The sequence below is a fragment of the Phallusia mammillata genome, chromosome 1, assembly GCF_965637545.1.
Source record: "Phallusia mammillata chromosome 1, kaPhaMamm4.hap1.1, whole genome shotgun sequence".
NCBI lineage: Eukaryota > Metazoa > Chordata > Ascidiacea > Phlebobranchia > Ascidiidae > Phallusia > Phallusia mammillata.
The window spans coordinates 2603134-2622627 of NC_137252.1; the positions used below are offsets into that span (position 1 = coordinate 2603134).

The window sequence follows — 19494 nt, forward strand, 5'->3', positions numbered from 1 at the left end:
TTTTACTCATGAGTTCCTCTGTTGGTCTTCTTAATTTTATTTGAACATTGCTTCTTTTTTAGGAGGAGGATCGCATTAAGTTCTAGTTTCAACCATAACGTATACCTAAATCGCTTTGTTCTCAAATACCTTATTATAACCTAAATTTACAACTAATTTTCTTTTTTCTATACGTTTCATCTTCAGGCCCGTCTTTGCGGTTTGCTTTTATGGTCTATCGTTAGCGTTTCCGTGATCCACAACGTACGCCATGCACAGCCACCATAGCCAGCCGTCGCATGGCCGGGACCGGGAGCTTATGGGAGGCTCCTGACGAGCTCGGTCGTCTGTCTGGACTTCTTAATTAAAAATTAATACGCTTTTGGCGTCACGACGTGTGCAAATTCTCTGCACATTGCTGATAAATTATTCACGTTGTCGACCATAAGCGACGGGGCTGTTTGGGGTATGACTTCCGTATAAGAAACTTAATATTTTCACAACAAACAAAACGGTAAACTTCTCAAATATTTACAATTCCGTTTTGCGTATTTGGACCTTCTTTCTCAGAACTGTAGCTTTTGTGCTATACCAATGTAGTTTTGCAATAACGTGGTGTAATATTTGAAACAAATACACTCTGCCTGCCGCTTAAATATTTCTTACTATGTAAAAACAATATGTTTTCTATTACAACATAAAATCACGACATCAAGTTTTTAAGTTTCTACCTACAATTCTGCGCACCTTTTTTATCTATCGTTTTCATGCGACGCTTGTTTCGCACCTTTTTATCCTTCTTTTATGCGACCAAAGTGTATATAACTGGGTGCAATTGATGTGGCCTTCATATCACTGATGATGGCATGAGCATTTGCCGAAACGTTTGAACAATAAAGCATGTTGCTTTTTACGTCTATTTGGGCCGTTATTTTCACCATTATACCTACAATTTTTTTGACAAAATCTAACAGGTAACCGCGCTGCAACCTTTGCATTTAATATGCCAACATTTTTTCAAAATGCAATCTAGAAGCCTTACGAAAATTTCCAATAACTAATCAATTTAGGATTAACCTTCCACAGGAGATGGAATGCGTACAGGTGCAGAAATACGAAATCACATATACATTAGAGGCTTGCAATCAAATTGCATATTGAAGCAATAGAACCTTTATTCAACAAAGGCACCGTATAATTTGACATCTGTAAAGCCACATAGATTCTAATTCAAACAATCCACTTTTACTATTGCGTGTTGTCTGGCACTTCGATGTTGCTTTGGTTTCTTCCGACATATCAAATATTTTGCTATTACTTCGTTTTCGTCTACTGTAGGAGACAAAGATTTGAATATCACAACAAAGACACTTACCCCACAACTCGATCAAGGTTAACTTGAAGGTCAAAGGACGGCATTTGTCAAAGCAATTTGTTTGCCTGGTTAGGTTCAGAATGATTACGTTCTCCTTTGTGCGACGTTTAACTGAAGCGGATATACAAAGCGTTTATCGATTGACGCGCGATTGATTGACTTTCCTAGAATGCCGCGATTGTGACAAAACAACCCTTTCATTGAACCTTTGTTTTGTTTCTACAAATAGTATTTCCCTATGGGATTTTTTCGATTTTCTCTTAAAACCTTGTTAAGAAAGCTTTGTTGTTGTTTTTTGCTCAGTAGTTTATTTGATGTAATACCAAGTTTAACGTTGTACCGGATGGCTTGCTTTTTTGCGCCACGATTTTGCTTCAAGCTAAATAACGGGTCTAGATTTTTGGACGTTGCCTTTTTTCTTATCCAGAAATGCAGAAAATGTTGATAATTTTTTTTCTTTTTTACTTTTTTCCTGTAATAGAAAGTCACATACCACGAAAAAACGCAACCATTTGGCGACTGTTGCAAATTTAAGCATCCATAAACTTCTACGCTATAATAACATTTGTTTGCAGTTATATATCTACGATTTTACATTATTATGGTGCAATGAACCAAGGCATTCGATTTGCACAACTACTTGACAAACTCCCCGTATGACACATATTTTAAACACAAATGAGGGACTGCGACCACTTTGTATAGGATATAAAACATTCCAATGCAACTTACATATGCAATGTTCAAACTTTTGTTTTTCAAAACATAAAAAAACATAAAGCTAAACTAAATAAAACTGTACGAGGAATTGTTTTGCGAAAACCCGTAAGACAAAGTCCCATGGCCACAACAAAGCTACAAAATGCAACTAAACAAAAAATATCGAGGTAAAAGCGTAAAGTCGTGTAACTTCTTTGTTTACATCTGTGTGTTTTTTAGCATATTTTCATTTCAAGATTTCTTGAGTAAAAGAAATGGCGTTCTGTATCGGTTGTGACATTCGGCCAAGTTCCTGCTCAATGTTTCTTTTTTTCACGGGGTTCGAACCTAGGACGTTCCGCGCTAGGCCATTCGGCCAAGTTCCTGCCTAATGTTTTAAGTCAGATATGTTGTCAAAGAGGGCACCAGCGCCCTCCGGGGGTCGTTTGCATTTGTAAAGGGAGCGCTTTATAATAAATGGGCTATTTCGAAAACTGGGTAAATCTTGGCAGTAGAACATCTGGAACTGAGGAAAATTTATTCGAAATCTTTCATAAGCAATTTAGACCAACACAATCAATTTGATGCAATGTTTTCGAAATACGATCACTACTTAACACATAATCTAAGATCCGAATTTATTAATCTGGTTTCAGCGTAACCACCACAACACTTTTTTCATTTAAAAAAAGTGGCCTTAAATGCAATAAGAGCAGTCCTAATGTTAAAAAATTACTGAAATATTTAAGAGCTCCTGTAAATTTGTGTAATAAATTGTATTTGCAACGCCACTACAGACATCATAATAAATTGTCTGGAAAGTTCCATGCGGAAATGAGGTCATAAGGAATGAGCGCAGAATGGTTTGTCCGGAAAAATAAATAAAGTGTGCAATAAACAACCATATATTACGCGTTTGTGAAATGAAGTTGCTGACGCAAACATTGCTTGTTTAATTTTATTTATTATGACATTTAAAAAAAAACGTAATAAATGCAACAATTCCAACACCAGATTTTTATTTCTTTGCAATAAATATCTTCATCTGATGGGATTTTTCTGACAGCTGTTTGGTTGGATTTTCGTTTTTTTGTCACATTGTTGTAGTTACTGTAGTAGTAATTTCGAGACGCCGGTCTTCTTGTTTGTGTGGGTTATTTTTGGTTTAGGTAATAAGGGAATGTTTTGCGTTTGTACTTGGTGCTAGGATCCAAGAACGCGACTCTGTTTGTTTGCAAGTAGTAACTGCAAAGTATACATGAGTTCTTTGATTTCTTGTAAATATTGTAAAATAACAAAAATATGTGGATTGTGGTTTTGTGTTTATTTCTGTAAGTTAATATAGGCTGTAGTAGTTAAGTTTATATTTTGTGTATCACAGCATGTACAAAAATACAGGAAAAACATAAAAGAGGTATTTCCAACTGGTCCTTTTTGCCAATTTTTATGTTTTACGTTCACTTGCTAATTTTTATTCTGTGTACCAACCAATGTGTTTTAGATTTTGTAGGCTACTAACTTATTTGCACTTTATAATGGCAAAATGGGGTGAAGGTGATCCACGGTGGATTGTGGAAGAGAGAGCCGATGCACATAATGTAAATAACTGGCACTGGAGGGAAAAAGATGCTTCTGATTGGTCGAAGAAAAAAATTAACCAGCTCCTGAAGGGTTTAAAAATTGAAGATAACAACATAGGTTCTTGTTACATCTCTGAAATTACTTCGTGTGAAGGTGAAGCGTCCGTGAGCAACCGGAAAAAGAAAATAATTTGCATTTATGACTTTCAACTGAAGGCGAAATGGAAAGGTTCACTGCAAAACAGCAAGATTACTTACACTGGAATGCTTGAAGTCCCAAACTTAAGTGAAGAAAATAGTGGTGATGAGGTTGACGTTACAGTTTCATTTGGCAAGGATGACCAAAAGTGTGATGAGCTAAAGGATTTGATGAGAAAAAAGGGTATTCCAATTCTTCAAGAAAAATTTGACGAGTTTGCCAAAAGTTTGCGTAATGAGTGTGCATCTACAATACAACTTCCAACCAATGAGGAAAACCAAAACAACAAAGCCAAATCTGTCTGCAATGATAACAAAATCAATTCTACAGCGCCAAACACAAACAAGCAAATCAATGCCACAGCTGGTGTCAAAATTAACACTAAAAAGCTCATCATGTCGGAAAGTTTCATGACATCTGTTGACGAGCTTTACAAAACCCTTACACTGAAAGATCGCATTCAGGCATGGTCTCGAAGTCCAGTACAACAGGATGCAGCGTCTGGAGAAACCTTCACCCTCTTTGATGGAAATGTGTTGGGAGAATTTACGAGTCTTGTAAGGGATTCCAAAATAGCGATGCGATGGAGATTTAAAAGCTGGCCCGATGCTCACTACTCTAATGTCACAATAAACTTGACACAAAATTCGGATGGAACAAAACTAGAACTAGAGCAGACTGGAGTTCCGGAAAGCAGCATAGAAGCAACCAAAAATGGGTGGAAAAACTATTACTGGAGGTCAATTAAGATGGCATTTGGATATGGAGCCAACATTTTATAACACCATTTTGATGATTGTTCATTTTTGTATTGCACTCTGATCTAGAACAATTTAGGTATTTTTTCTGGATTATATTTGGCCATTATGCTACATTTGCTACTTGAAGTATTTAGATTGGTTTAACAAATGTTGCAAAGAATGGAAAAAAGACAATAGTGAAACTCTAGAATATTTAAAACCTCCACAAACATTCACCTAAAATATATATTAAAAAAACTTGTTTTTACAATTTTGTGTTGGATTACACATTTCTGAGCCTAAAATTCATTTGAGACTGTATGAATAATTTATATTTGATGTTTTCCATTTATAGGTGAGTGTAAATACACCTGTATCATTTTGCATTGCTGCGTTTCTGTAAGCATAAGTGTCATTCAATAATATAGTCAGTTTGGTCATAGCTACTTCCACTGGCTACTGTTTGTGTAACACAACAACAAACAAACAACTATGTAAGTAAGTTGTTTTAGGAAAAAAAATGTGTTATCTACTAATATTGCCAAGGTAAAGACAGTTTGAAATGATTTTTTGTTGATTAAACAAAGATTGATTGTTTAAAAACGAATTGACCCATTTTTACCATTAACAGCTGTAGATTGTTTATGGCCTAATTACTATTGCAACAGCTGTGGCATGTGGTTTATTCAGGTTTCTGTATGTGATTGTTGTAGCTTATTCTTTCTTGTTTAGGCAATTAAGGCATTTCTTTAAGTAGCTGTGTACTAAATGGTGCAGCTGCCTTTAACAAACTACAGCTCATATAAAGTGATATTGTAATGACAAAAAATCAACTGTTCTGTGAAAAGGTCACACAAAGTTTGAATACCTCCAACCACCCGAAAGATTCTTGTTTCACTAACAGTATTTCTGTCCACTGGGCCAAAATAAAGTCTACCTGAAAGGCACCTCCGTCCACCTGCCCTAAACATAAAAACAGCTCTTTGGACCAAAACCGTTCTTTCTGTACAGTTGAAAGGCCCACTATGTAGCGAAACAGTTTTATCAATGCACAGCCCCCCAGAAGATATATATCAAAAATATTTTTATATTTTGATTTTCTGACGGAATTTTTTTCATAAAAACTCTTTTGTCAGCAACTGACAATGAAACAAGCATTAACGGCAAACAATTCTTGTTGATTTATTTTGCGCTCAATATGTAAAAATGCAGAAATGAATAGGGCGGTAAGTTGATTTTTTTGTACATGTCTACTGACTGCGGTTTGAAATCGAAATCACAACTTAATAATTGTAATAAAATAAGCTTGTGGACAATTAGCAAACACGATGGTTGTTAGTGAAATTTCGATTTACAATGGTAAGTTCGCGACAGACTACTTTTTTTGATATTCCGACGTTTCGACGTCCTATACAGGTCGTCTTCATCAGGGTAAATAACACTGAATGCGACTAGTACAGTGCACGATAAACAATGAAAAAAAATGAAACGCAAGCACGTCTAGTCGCATTCAGTGTTATTTACCCTGATGAAGGCGACCTGTATAGGACGTCGAAACGTCGGAATAAAATTGCATTTGCCAAAAGAGCTCTACAAACTTGATATTATGCCTGGCAGCAATAGCTTATATAGTCCATTTCCCATGCACGTCGGTTTTACAAATGAACTTGGTCGTGTTGGAATTTTGTTCAAATTAAACAAAACCTACAACAAACCAAATTTCACAGCTATTTCAAAACAAAATAAAAGCAAAAAGTTAATAATTTTTGATGCACTTTATGTCAATCAGCCTGTAGCGAACACGTTCAATTCCCGATCTGGCCTCGGACATATTTGGAACTGGCAAATCAAACACAGTCTTACTATGTTCATGTTGGCTGCAAAAAAAAAACATTGTTGTATATTTTACTGCTTGTGAAAATAATATAGTACGGCAGTCCTATTAAAGGCGTTCTACTGAATTAAGCCCGTCTCCCCAAGTATATGATTTATAAGGCTCGACTATACGAATTATGCCGCAATCGCTGATCTGTAGGCTATAAACGTTTCAGGACTGATCCTAGTTATGAATTTATGTCCATCTTGCAAAGTCTTTCTGCACATAATAGAAAAATATGTACAGATTATACTAAGTGTAATATCATAACAGGGTAAAGGAATCAGCTTGCGTAACAGGGTAGTGATCGACGGATCTGTCTTTACTTATCAAATATTCAAAATACTCAGGAACTACGGCAGACAATCAGCGTCAGTGCAATCTTTCAGCTGAAATATTAATTTGGCCTATTTAGAAGGCATCATCAGTTTTCGTCTCATTTAAATAGAATTGAATTTGTAGATCCTGCGCTTTTATTAACAATTTACTTTCACGAAAGTATATGAGATCCAGCACTGACGCAAATAACAAACCTACCGCCAAATGTATTTTTGCAATGCAAGACGAATTTGTTTCCAGAACGCTGACATATAACATCTGGGCATGGATTTCTTTTAGCAAATGATCGACCAGCAATCAAGGGTTGTTCGAAAATTTCATGGCTTTGGGCCAATTCAAAGTAATAGTCGATCAGCTGCTGTGGCGTGAATGAACAGTTACTCTGCAAAGCAGAAATTAAAGCATTTTTAATGAAAAGCAAAGTGTTAAGCGGGTTCAAGTTAAAGCTTAAAACACGAATATTTGTACAAACACCGAATTAGGCGCACATTTTATCGAGTTACACACTAACCTGTCAAAACACCTACATAAAGATCTACAGGAATAGCCAACATAACAAAACAAAACACATTTTGTGCCTATGGATATTCGTACAATAAAGTGACGAAATAATAAGTAGCAAAGTTACCATTAAGATATCAACGTTAATACAAAAACTAGCAACTTATTGACCACTTCTTACCTCAATGGAAAATTAGGTTGTCGTGTGTAAAGCCAGATTCCGTTTGTGACCGAAAATGGGCTTAAATCATTTTATATCGATAGTAAAAGTAATTGGCGGTGTAAGGTAAGGATTAAAAAGGTAAGGATCCTTACTCAAACATACAAAAAACTCTTGCACAAAAACCGTATTTACTCTCAGGGTCATAAATATTTCAGCAAAGACTTTAGCGATAATTAACTGCGCTTCTCAACAGATCCGAAGACATGCATTAAGACAAATGTTTAAGACGTAAAAATAAGTTTTTTTGCACTTACTAAATCGTCCAACTCCAACTGGCATTGCTCCACCAACGTCGCATTCGGCAAACACTTTGTTCTGTCTTCCCAACCCCCGTTGATGCAAACCGCTTGTCTGTTCATAAATGAAAATAGTTGCTACACAGTAACTGACTTACTGGGAAACCCCACTGCACGACTGTTAAGGACTGTTTGATTGTGGCAATTTAAATGTAACTTTATTTAAGATGTCAAACGGGATTTGAAACACTAACCCTTTAGTTTACATAATTAGTGATTAAATTGAACTGTTGTTTCTGAACCGCTTTTACATCCATAACATGACAAGTCTTCTTACCCGTTTTTTTTTTTTTCACGGGGTTCGAACCCAGGACTCTCCCGGGGACGAATCCCGATCAGGGTTTTTTATGTCTGTATATGGGTCAGGCGCGCCAGACCGTTCGGCCAAGCTCCTGCCTTCTTACCCGGTTTGTTCATAATTTTCAGGACATGAAATGTTATGAGAACACCTAGTGGCAACCGGTGCGATGTCGTAACGATCACAAGAGGGCGACACATCCGACACATGAAGACTCGAAATTTGGCAAAGTCCGCTTGGGTAAGCTGTATAAAAATATATTGACATTAGATTGATCAAAAACAAAACTGCTTATTAGAAGTAAATTCTATTGCAGACGCAACAATGGCTATTGTCAGCGTCCGTACAAACTGATTGTTGAAACGTCTGTAATAGAATGTATTCACTGTAACAATTACTTTATATGACAAAACAATTAACACAAGTTTAAGATCGATTTTTTAACAGTATTAACAAATGATTGGTTTTCAACACATGGTAAACTTAAAGCTTTCATTATACTTAATACAGTCTTTGATTTTCGTTATTTAATGTAATAGCACAGTTTGTTTCAACACATGTTATAATGCTGTTGCAAATTTATGAGTTGCTATTGCCTTACTTTCGTAACTTGCTGTGAAACCGGCTCGATCGGCAGAATTCTGTGTGTAATATATCACAAACAGTCGTCGGGTGTTTGCATGGAACAGCACAGGCTCTTCCACCACGCTGCTTTCACTCCCCGATCTGCAAATAGTTTCAAATAAAAGTTATGTCATAAACTCACTATCTCTTTAATGAGGAAAATAACGGCCCAAATAGACGTAAAATACGACATGCTTAATTGTTCAAACGTATTGGCAAATGCTCATGCCATCATCAGTGATATGATTTCTGTTCTTAAGACGTTTGAATTCAGAGCAGTAAATTAAATGTTGGAATAGTATGCTTTTTAAGTCGACTGATCAATATTTTTGCATTTTTACAAGTAAAGCGCCAAACGAGTCAGATGTTTAAAGATCAAACTTTGGGCAAATAAGAACTGAAATCTTATACCAGGCAAATATTAGCAATATTTTTTATCTCAATTAAAGCCAACATATAAAACATACTTAATTGAATTTGGAAAAATTCATTAGATTCTGACTTAATGAGAACTGAGTTTTGCATTTATGTGAATTTAACTAAAGTTAGGTTTGTTATTACTTCACTTACGCAGCTTCGTCTTCGACTGTTAAGTGAATATTGTCGTTCTGTTTCGTGTAAATGTAGTAAACGGTGCTTTTATGGCCGTCTCTTATCTGAAACCGAATTGAAGAATGTTAGTTGTGAATTGTGTACCTGCTTAATGCAAAACTATAAATGGAAACGTTTCATACAAAAAACAGGATTTTTACACAACAAAAAATATCTAAAACCGAAGAAAATCAAGGGAAATGATAAAGTTTGTTCTGAAAAAAGTTCTAAAAAATATATTTAATATTGTATAATCTAAAATGCACACCACGGCACAGTTATACTTTTTAAAAACAGAAATATTAATGAAAACCCACAAACACGACAAAACTTAATAACCATCTAAATAGAGTTTTTTTACAGAAAATACTCGGTTTACAGTACTCGTACACAAAAAGACGAGTAGTTAACGCGATTACGAGTAACCAAATACTTGCCATAACAGAATCAGAGTTTTCCGAGTTCAGATCGAGTTCATCAATTCTCAAAGAGATTTTTCGATTCTTTTTAGCTCTGATGACGAATTCGTAATTAATCGCTTGATTGGGCAATACAGGTGAGGAGAAACTCCCTTTTAGTTGTCGTAACACAATCTTGTCTGTACAAAAAACATAATTGATATAATGCTTTCAAAACACATTAATTTTGGTTTTTAACGATTCGAACAACCTTGGTTTGGTTAAACCGACCTAATTTTTCTTTCAATGCTTAACTTAACTGTTTTTATCTATAGTGATCCACATATTGGCTTCAAGATTTGAATACAGTTAATTGGTGGTCTTATGAAGTGTACGTTACGATTATCTGTTAAATTGTTGCACTTATACTTTCCTTTCACTGTTTTCTATGTAATAAATAACCGGCAGTTACGTGTTGTCTAAATGGCTGATAGTGCGTGACACATGCTAGGCAACCATTTTTATGTCCAAAATAGACCTAATTAAGTTATCCTATTGTATCTTTAATGCAATTAGATAATAGAAGAACATTTGCCTGTCGTGTTTACTCACTTGATGTTACTTCAACCGGGAGAAGAAATAAGGCACAGATTGCCAACAAGGTCACAAATGTAAGCTTATACATTTTGATTTGAATCACTTAGTAAGTAAGATTCCTAATGTTACAGACCGTTAAGTTCGACTTTTCTGCAAACGACAAAAGATTCCTTTCAACACAGTAATATGCAATTTATAAAAATGTAAAGCTATTTTGAAGTTACTTGGGTACGGGTGTGCTGATTGCTCTAAAAACAACCCTGAGTAAAAAAACAACACGTACACATGTTTATGCAATTGCCTTCTCTGGAGGAAATCAGCTAACAGCTACCAAAAACCATTAACTAATACCTATACCACTTTACAGCTGTCTTTTTTGTGAAACGTCTTTTATACTGCAACTAACATTTAATAACTTCGATCCGTTTTTTCCACATTTCTACAAAAAAGTTTAAATTTCTGTGGAAAATCTTTTGATAACCCACAAGTAACCGTATCGATTGCTGACCGTTTTCTTTTACATCTGAAGCAAAAAATATTTTTAGAAGCCTTGCAAGTCCAATACAAATTTAGCTTAGATATAGCTGCGTGCTCATATTAGTAAATGTTACTCTGATCAAACGCTACTGAAATGACGTTGATGCAAGTAACATGAAACATTTTCTTGCAATACATAAGTTAAACCAGTTACCTTTGCCACTGAATTCAAGAAAGCCATTGAGACGCATATTAAGTATTGGGTGTTTCCTGTTCCAAAGCGCAATTGTGACGTAATACAAGCGGTGTATGCGCGGTCTTGCACGTTTCTGTTTTGAACTTTGTATTTTTCTAGTGACCTCCAAGACCCAGATGAGTTACTCGGTCCGAATTTCGATTTATACTTGTCGAATGGACTGTGGAACGTGGTCTGTATGTGTTGAGGTAGTTCCCATGTTTCGATTGAGGGTTTTGTATACAATAAATAATAATGGGTAAAACGACCGAGAGATCTTTGGGTATAGCAGCGACATACCCAACTATTTTGGGCAAACTGTTTTGTTGCCCAATGTTTTTTACCCAAATTTGCGTTACCCCAAAAAATATACCCCACTTTATTGGGTAAAAAAATCTTTACCCAAAATCGTTTGGGTAAAATAGGGTTGATACTCTACCCAAACAAATTGGGTTGTTGGTGTTCAATGGTATTGGTACTGTAGCCAAACAATGTAGGTTTGTTTAACCTCATCTAACCATGTATTTTTAATGCTTGTATTTTTTGTTCAAATGAAACAGTTATGCCAAGCATTTGTGTGTTCAACGAACATCAAACACTTTAACGTTTTACGTTTACTTATCACCATAAACACTCGCATTAAAGTTTCAATCGAAACTTTAAATGATTGGTGGGAAATAATACTAATCAAATTTTTTTAATATACAATCCAAAACCTATTGAAAAAACAAATAAAACTTGATGTTTAATTGATTTCACGCTCCATCGCTCGATGGCTTAAAATTGCGTCATGCTTGGCTGACCGCCTGCGCCCAACTGCCAAACAAAAAGTGCGGGAATCTCAACTCCCTTGGGCTTGGGCCTTATTCTTTTGTCGGTACTTGCGCCCATTTGCCTATAGCGCTAGCGGCCCGCCCTAGCCATAGCCTAGATTAATACTTCGGCGAGCTTAGTTAAATTAACGGAATTAGAAGGTAGTACCACGGTTGATTGAGGCATTCACAGATTAACTGATTTTGCCCAAATTGTTTTTGGTGGCTTGGACTCTGGACGACCCTAAGAAAGAGGATAAAACTTGGAACTTGGAAGTAAGTTTCACATTAATTTTAATAAAGACTTTCTGTGATAAGAGAATATTTTAGTATTATGCCTATGTTTTGTTAAATTTTGTGCATTGGTTGTACATATGTCATATGGTGTACATATGTCAGATTCTATTTGAATAAGGTTGCTTAGGTGACATTATTGAAATAAAAATCTGACCTGCCAAAGCAAAGGATTATGACTCAACAATTGAGGAAAAAGAAGGATGATCAATCTATAGTGCTGGAGAGGATCGAATCCCTGAGGGAAGAAGTTCGGGAGAGCAAAACCTCTACCGACTCAACCTTAAAAGAGCTGATAAATGAACTAAAAGAGATCCGGAAGAGCCAGACATTTTTACAGGAACAATATGAGGAGGTAAAATCCAAGGTAGCAAACAATGAGATTGAATTAAAAACTTTAAGAACAGAAAATAGGGAACTAAAGAAGGCTGTGAAGGAGTTACAAGCAGTGACCATCTCCACTTCTGAGGACTTAAATGACCTCGAGCAGTATGGTCGCAGACCCTGCTTGGAATTCAAGGGCCTTCCCTATTCTGAAAATGAGTGCACAGACACTCTAGTGATCTCGGCTGTGAAAAAGTTGGGGATCACTATTAGTAAACCTGACATCAGCATCTCGCACCGACTTCGGAGACCATCAAAAGACCACCCACGCTCGGCAATTATTGCAAAATTTATGAGCCGTAAAGTGAGAGATGCAATATATTCAAACCGGTATAAACTTAAACAATCTAACAGAGGTGTATCCCCGGTCAATCAAATTTTTATTAATGAGAGCCTGACCAAGAAGAACCGTGAGAGATTTAATAGCTGTCTCCGGTTCAAGAAGGAGCATCAGTACCATCATATCTGGACCAGAAATGGAGCAACATTTCTAAAAAAGGATGACAACAGTAACATCATTGCCATCCGGAGCGACAAAGATTTAGTAAGGCATAAGATTAATACCTAAACCCAAATAAAGTTAAACACCCTTCTTCCACATGAAATGTAACAAATGTAGTGTCAACAAAAACACCCCATACTTTTGTACCAGATGCATATTGACCATGTTACCCTTTTGCAATATCAGCAACTTAGAGCTAAGAAATGCCATTGTACCCATAGAAACACCTGGTAAACCCTGTTTACTAGCAAACAGTGATCATACCCATTCCGATTACTATGACAGTGCATCCTTAAACTATGCCCTAAAAAAACTGTGTAACAAAGATATTTATATAATGCACATTAACATTCGAAGTCTAAGGAAAAACAAACTGGCTTTAGAACAATGGCTATCTGATATGTTTAGATCCCCTGACATTATTATGGTAACTGAGACTAGAATAACTCTCAAGGGCATAACCACTGCTACTGATATAATGGGATATAACTTCTATCATGTTGATACTCTCCATAGTGCTGGAGGAGTTGGAGTATATATAAAATCACACTTTGCATATAGCATAAGATCTGATATTACACTTACTGCCCCAGATACTGAAAGTCTTTGGTTACAACTTAAATTGAAACAAAAAAATGTAATATTGGGAGTAATATACAGGCATCCTAAACACTCATTTGAAAAGTTTCAGGATGCACTATCATCAGTATTGCATAAACTGAGTGATACCAACCAGACTGTTTATATATGTGGTGATTTCAACATAGATCTCATGCAACACAAGGAAATTAAAAGTATTCAAAACTTTTTAGATTCTATTCAAATTTATGGTCTATCACCCTTAATATGTCAACCAACTCGTTTAACTAACCACAGCCAAACTCTTATTGACCATTTTTACACAAACAATGTAAATATTTCCTGCAAATCAGGAATACTATCTGCAGACATTTCTGACCATCTGCCAACTTTTGTGTTATTGCATTCAACTTGCTATGATAAAACAGAAAAAATGCTAAGTAGAAATGAGACCATGTTTCATCGCGAAAAATTTATTTCTGACATAAAAGGTGCTGTTAGCAACATACCTCTATCTACTGAATCTATATTGCACAAATTCACTTTACTCAACCATTATTTTCACAAGATACTCCAGCAACATGCACCACTTACCACAATGACTAGAAGAAGAAGGAAATTGGCCAAAAAACCTTGGATAAGCAAGGGTATTTATAAGTCAATCAAAACGAAAAACAAAATGTATCATGCTTTATGTAGGTCGGGGTTTGCAAGTACAAGTAAACATAACCAATATAAACAGTATCGGAACAAGCTAAACCACATTCTGAGAGAAGCTAAACATAAATACATTGAAAAGCAATTAACCGATCATAGAAATGATATAGGGGGAATGTGGAAAATAGTCAATAGATTGTTGTCACGAAAACAAACTCCACACAATGCCCCAGCAGAACTTAAACTAGATGGTGTAGCACATTGCACCACAGACCCAGTTACAATTGCCAGCAACTTTAATCAGTTCTTTGCTAACATCGGAGCAAATATGGCTTCGTCTATTCCACAACCAGTAATGCCACCACCGACCAGTGCCTACACCGCACAGCCATCATCCTTCTTCTTCTTTGACACTACCCCAGATGAGGTGGAAATGTATATATCCACACTTGACAGTCAAAAATCTGTGCCAAGTTATGAAATTCCTATTAAATACATTAAAATGGTTAAAAGCATTATTTCACCTATGCTCTCAGAGATTTTTAACTGGTGTATAAAAAATGGGGAATACCCCGATGAACTTAAAGTTGCGGAAGTGATACCAATTTATAAATCAGGTTCACAAGTTGAATGCACTAACTACAGGCCAGTTTCACTGCTATCCCCGTTTGCTAAGATATTTGAAAAAATTATGTATCAACGTTTGTATGACTACGTTGAAAAAAATGGAATGTTTACAACTCACCAGTATGGTTTTCGATGCAATCGGTCCACCTCCCTGGCAATTTACGACATCCACGAAAGAGTGTTAGCCGCCCTTGACCAGAAGAAATATACATGCGCTATTTTCCTGGACTTATCAAAAGCGTTTGACACCGTCGATCACAAGGTTTTGTTGTGGAAGTTGGAGCACCTGTATGGAATACGGGGAGGCCCCTTACAATTACTATGTAGCTACTTACGTAACCGCAGGCAATGCACACGCATATCACATGTAACATCACAATTTCAATACGTTACGTGCGGTTGTCCTCAAGGTTCCTCCTTGGCTCCTCTTCTGTTTTCCCTTTATATTAATGACCTCCCCACTGCATCCCAATTCACAACCAAATTATTTGCGGATGACACGTGCCTTTGCATGTCATCAGAGTCTTTAACTGATCTGCAGGAAAACGTAAACAAGGAACTCACACACGTGGACAATTGGATGCGACACAACAAATTATCACTAAACACCAGTAAAACAACGTACCTACTGTTTCGTCCTAGCAAGCGTTCTTTTTCCGACAAGTTTTCCATATTCATGGGATCGCAACAAGTACAGCGATCGACGAAAACAAAATACCTGGGAGTATACATCGACGATCAGTTAAATTGGAAACACCATATAACGTATGTCGAAAGAAAATTGGCTCAAGCTTGCGGTATAGTGTATAAGCTTCGCGATTACCTTGGAGAAAAGTTTCTCCGAATCATTTATTACTCATTTGCATACTCCCATCTGCAATATGCCGTCGCCGCTTGGGGCAGTGGCTGCACCGCATCACTGCATAACCTCAACATTAAACACAATAAAATCTTGCGAGCTATTACTCGGAGTACCTACCGATGTCGCGCCACCCCCATATACTACCATATGCGCCTTCTGAAAATTAGAGACATCTATAAACTAGAATTAGCCAAACTGGTTCACGCGTTTCATTCTGGTGCACTACCTTCCACATACAACACCCTGTTTACACCTATTTCGTCAGTCCATGCTCACAACACCAGAAGGGCCGACAGTCAGAATTATTTTTATCCCCGCGCAAACACCGCCGTTGGCTCAAGGTCAATTTGCTATCGAGGTCCAAAAGTATGGGAAGAAATACCACACGTCACAAAGTCGCTCGCACGCTCCTCCTTTAGGAAAAAATACCGTTCGCATCTACTGATGCAATACCATCAATCTCGAACTAATACATCTCGAAGTCCAGGCCCCCAGCCCCCCCTAAACAATTAATTTATAGCCTTGTTTCCTTTTCCTTCTCCACATACTCTGATTTTTTGTTTTTATTTCCTTTCCCACAGTTTTATTCCAGTGTTATTTTTTTGTTATCGCTTTTTAATATTTGTTTATTTTGTGCATAAACAACATTACGTAGTCACACATAAAAGGGCAAAGTACTGCCGTAGGATTTGACTTTTTCAGATCTGCCACCTGGGACGAGAACAGTCATCACCTTCTACTTCCACACCGTTCAACATCGGAGATCCCCGCCATCGATCCTACGAAACCTAGGAAGCAGAGGAGATAAGCGACGGACACTTCAGAACCAACTTCCATCGCAACGAACTGTCCTCAGGACACCCGGGTCTGCCTACGGGATCACAGGAAACGTTCCGAGGAACCGAGCTGGTGTTTCCGTTTAGGCGGGTTTCATTTGGCCAGTAGAACCCGCGGGTTCAACCACCGTCTTATGCAACCGGACGTACCCCGCCAGGTTCGTGCGGTCGGTTGCGATCCTACGGCAGAACAAAACCCACAATACTTCAAGCATCATTCAAATAACGGGACACTTGACTCGATAACCAACGGTTTTTTTCGGTGTCCTTGCTGTTTTTACTAAAATGTTCATCAATGACAATTGATTTAGTGACAATGCAAATAAAATTTTGACTTGACTTGACTTGGTGTGCTAGTGCTATGTTTTGTGAATGTGGTATTTTTTAAAACAAAATGATGGAAAGTTAGTGTTGAGAACTGTTGAGTATCTGTGTTACATATGGCAAAATACAAAACATAAAGATTAAATACTATAGATAACAAGGTTGCAGCAAAATAAATAAAGTGTATCTCAAAGCATTATTTTAACATATATATATTTACGTACAGGCAGGCATTTTGATACATAAAGTTATCATATCAACGCCATGCACAAGCTAATGAAACAAAGAAACTTGCAAAGGGGCCTGCAACAACAAAATTGGTGGGACTGCAGATCTCTCTTTAAAAAGATTTCCTTTCAAAAACATATTGGCAAGAAAAAGCTTTTATGATGAAACAAAATAGGTATGAATTTATGAATATCCATTACTACCAAATTTTTATGCAAACAGTATTCCAAACATTATTATTATGATTTTCTGTTTACTTCAGGTTATGCTGCATACATTTTCAAAAAGTCAACTCTTCTATGACAATTTATTGCTAGAAAATGGATTGAACAGCAATTATATTTTGGAAAACAGCCCATTGTGCAATGCTTTGATTAAAATATGGCCAGCAGTTGTACTATGAGGTATGTTGTACATGTTTATTGTCTTTTTATACTTAGTAGTTGCATCATGACCATTTATTTATTGTAAATGACTGTTAGCATGTTATTAAACAAAATAAAATTAGATTTATTTATATGTAGCTAATTTTATGTTTTTTAATAATGTTTGAATATTTAGGCAAACACAACATTTGAAGATACATGAGCAGCATTTGGGGATCGTCAGCAGCCGCTCTTGGTTGTATATGGAGATATTTCTTTGTCTCAGAAAATCACTTTGTTTTCTGGGCAAAACCCTGTACTGAGTGTGGATGGTATTTCTAAAGGCATCACAGCCTTATTTGCATTATATTATGTGTCCTATACTTTCCACATGTTGACAAAGCTTTGCAAGTTTTACGAGTGTTTTTATTTGATGTTCCAGTCTCGTCAATGTATGATTCAGTAGTGTGTGTCATATGTTGTAATTAGTTTTACTTTTTCTTTGTTATGTTTTTCCTTCTGGGGCATTTAACATGTTTTTTTACATGTGTTTTTTTTAAAAATAAAACGTTTAATATGTACAATTTTTGGGTAAAACACGTACATTTAATTTTGGGCATGGTGAGTTTAAACCCTGGGTTAAAACTACCCAAAACCTATTTTTGGTGTCCCCCCCAAGATACCAAACTTTTTTGGGTTTTTTCTACCCAAATTTATTTACAGTTATAACTGCACTGTAGAAACCTACCTACCTATCCTAAAGCATTCAAATATGTTAGCGGGCGATAAATACAGGGACCAATCAAATCATCCACAGTCATGTTTTTGTAGTGAAAAAGATATGTTTTTGGTCCTGCTTAAAACCAGTTCTTTCTTTTTTGCTGAGAGCCGTTGTACGGATTCTAGTGTGGGAAGCTCCAACCGAAATAAATTATCATTTCTCAAAATCACACTACACAGCTAGTAGAGGTGTTACCAGATCGATTATGTTTCCTAAGAATTCCCATGTGACCAAGAATAGGCTACGAGGTCTAGCCTATGGCGGGATTCGAACCCACGTCTGGCGACAATGGTGAGTTGCCTCTAATATTTTTATTAGACTCTTCAAACTGCTCCAAGTGAAATTTAACTTACTGAATATACCAACTGATGTTTTGAACTGAAAACACATCAGCCGCTTAACTGTTGCTTTGACTGTTACCACAACAACCAAACTACACTGCTAAAACGTTTATTTTAAAATAACAAGTGGTAAGTTAGTGCACAAATTGAGAAATAATTAATGTGCAATGTATGTTTAACACTTTTTATGTTGAGATAGGTTAGTGGTACAACACAACCTATTAAATGATGAAGTGTTTTATTGACACGTTCCTACAATGACAATCAGACAACTGTGGCAAAACTTATCGCAAAAATGTACAGTCATGAAACGTTTTTTTTTCAAAGCTTCATGAAAAACAGACCAACCACCAAAGCCAGCATCATTGCCAGCATGTTAATCTTCACAACGGTTGATCCGTTGGTGGTGTTGCAGTTATCTGCAAAGCAACATCAATTGATGTAAACATGGTTCACTGAGCTAATGCGATTTGGTGGTAAATAGGGATGGGCCAAGCCAAGCCAGAACCCGAGTACTCGGTATTGAGCATCTCTGTTTGATGCGCGGTGCTCGGCCAAGCAGTTGCACAAACTGACCCGAGCATTAAGTTTGCATGTTCATGCCCTGTATACGAAACTATTGTTTAAAAGGGTATCCAAGAAAAAAAATGCCTGTTATATTGTTGAGACCCAAGTCCAATTTATGTATCTGCTGTTTAAAAGTTATTGACCGACAATTGCAATTGTGGTTATGATATCCTAATCACTCAATGGAAGGCCGCATACGAGTTCTAATTAATGCGTCTGAAAAGTCTGACTTGTTAATTTATTTGTAACAAATCACAACTGATATCAAATCCCTAAGATTACATTAAGTGTTATTTAGTGATTGCGCT

At 36.6% G+C, this 19494-nt stretch overlaps 2 protein-coding genes and 1 long non-coding RNA gene across 3 annotated transcripts; all 3 read left to right on the forward strand.

The window, feature by feature from the left end:
* The first annotated feature begins 3517 nt into the window (after positions 1 to 3517).
* On the forward strand, positions 3518 to 4958 carry LOC145239686 (activator of 90 kDa heat shock protein ATPase homolog 1-like). The gene has a single exon (XM_080103072.1). It carries the CDS (start codon positions 3544 to 3546, stop codon positions 4612 to 4614), a length of 1071 nt encoding a protein of 356 aa, XP_079959198.1. The 5' UTR covers positions 3518 to 3543; the 3' UTR covers positions 4615 to 4958.
* Positions 4959 to 11293: 6335 nt separating this feature from the next.
* LOC145202683 (uncharacterized) lies at positions 11294 to 18124 on the forward strand. Its single transcript, XR_013853320.1, has 4 exons — positions 11294 to 12115; positions 17131 to 17307; positions 17395 to 17536; positions 17694 to 18124. It is a non-coding gene; the product is annotated as an uncharacterized LOC145202683 (long non-coding RNA).
* Positions 12220 to 16924, forward strand: LOC145239602 (uncharacterized). Its single transcript, XM_080102968.1, has 2 exons — positions 12220 to 13061; positions 14167 to 16924. Exons 1-2 carry the CDS (start codon positions 12309 to 12311, stop codon positions 16255 to 16257), a joined length of 2844 nt encoding a protein of 947 aa, XP_079959094.1. The 5' UTR covers positions 12220 to 12308; the 3' UTR covers positions 16258 to 16924.
* Positions 18125 to 19494: the final 1370 nt, after the last annotated feature.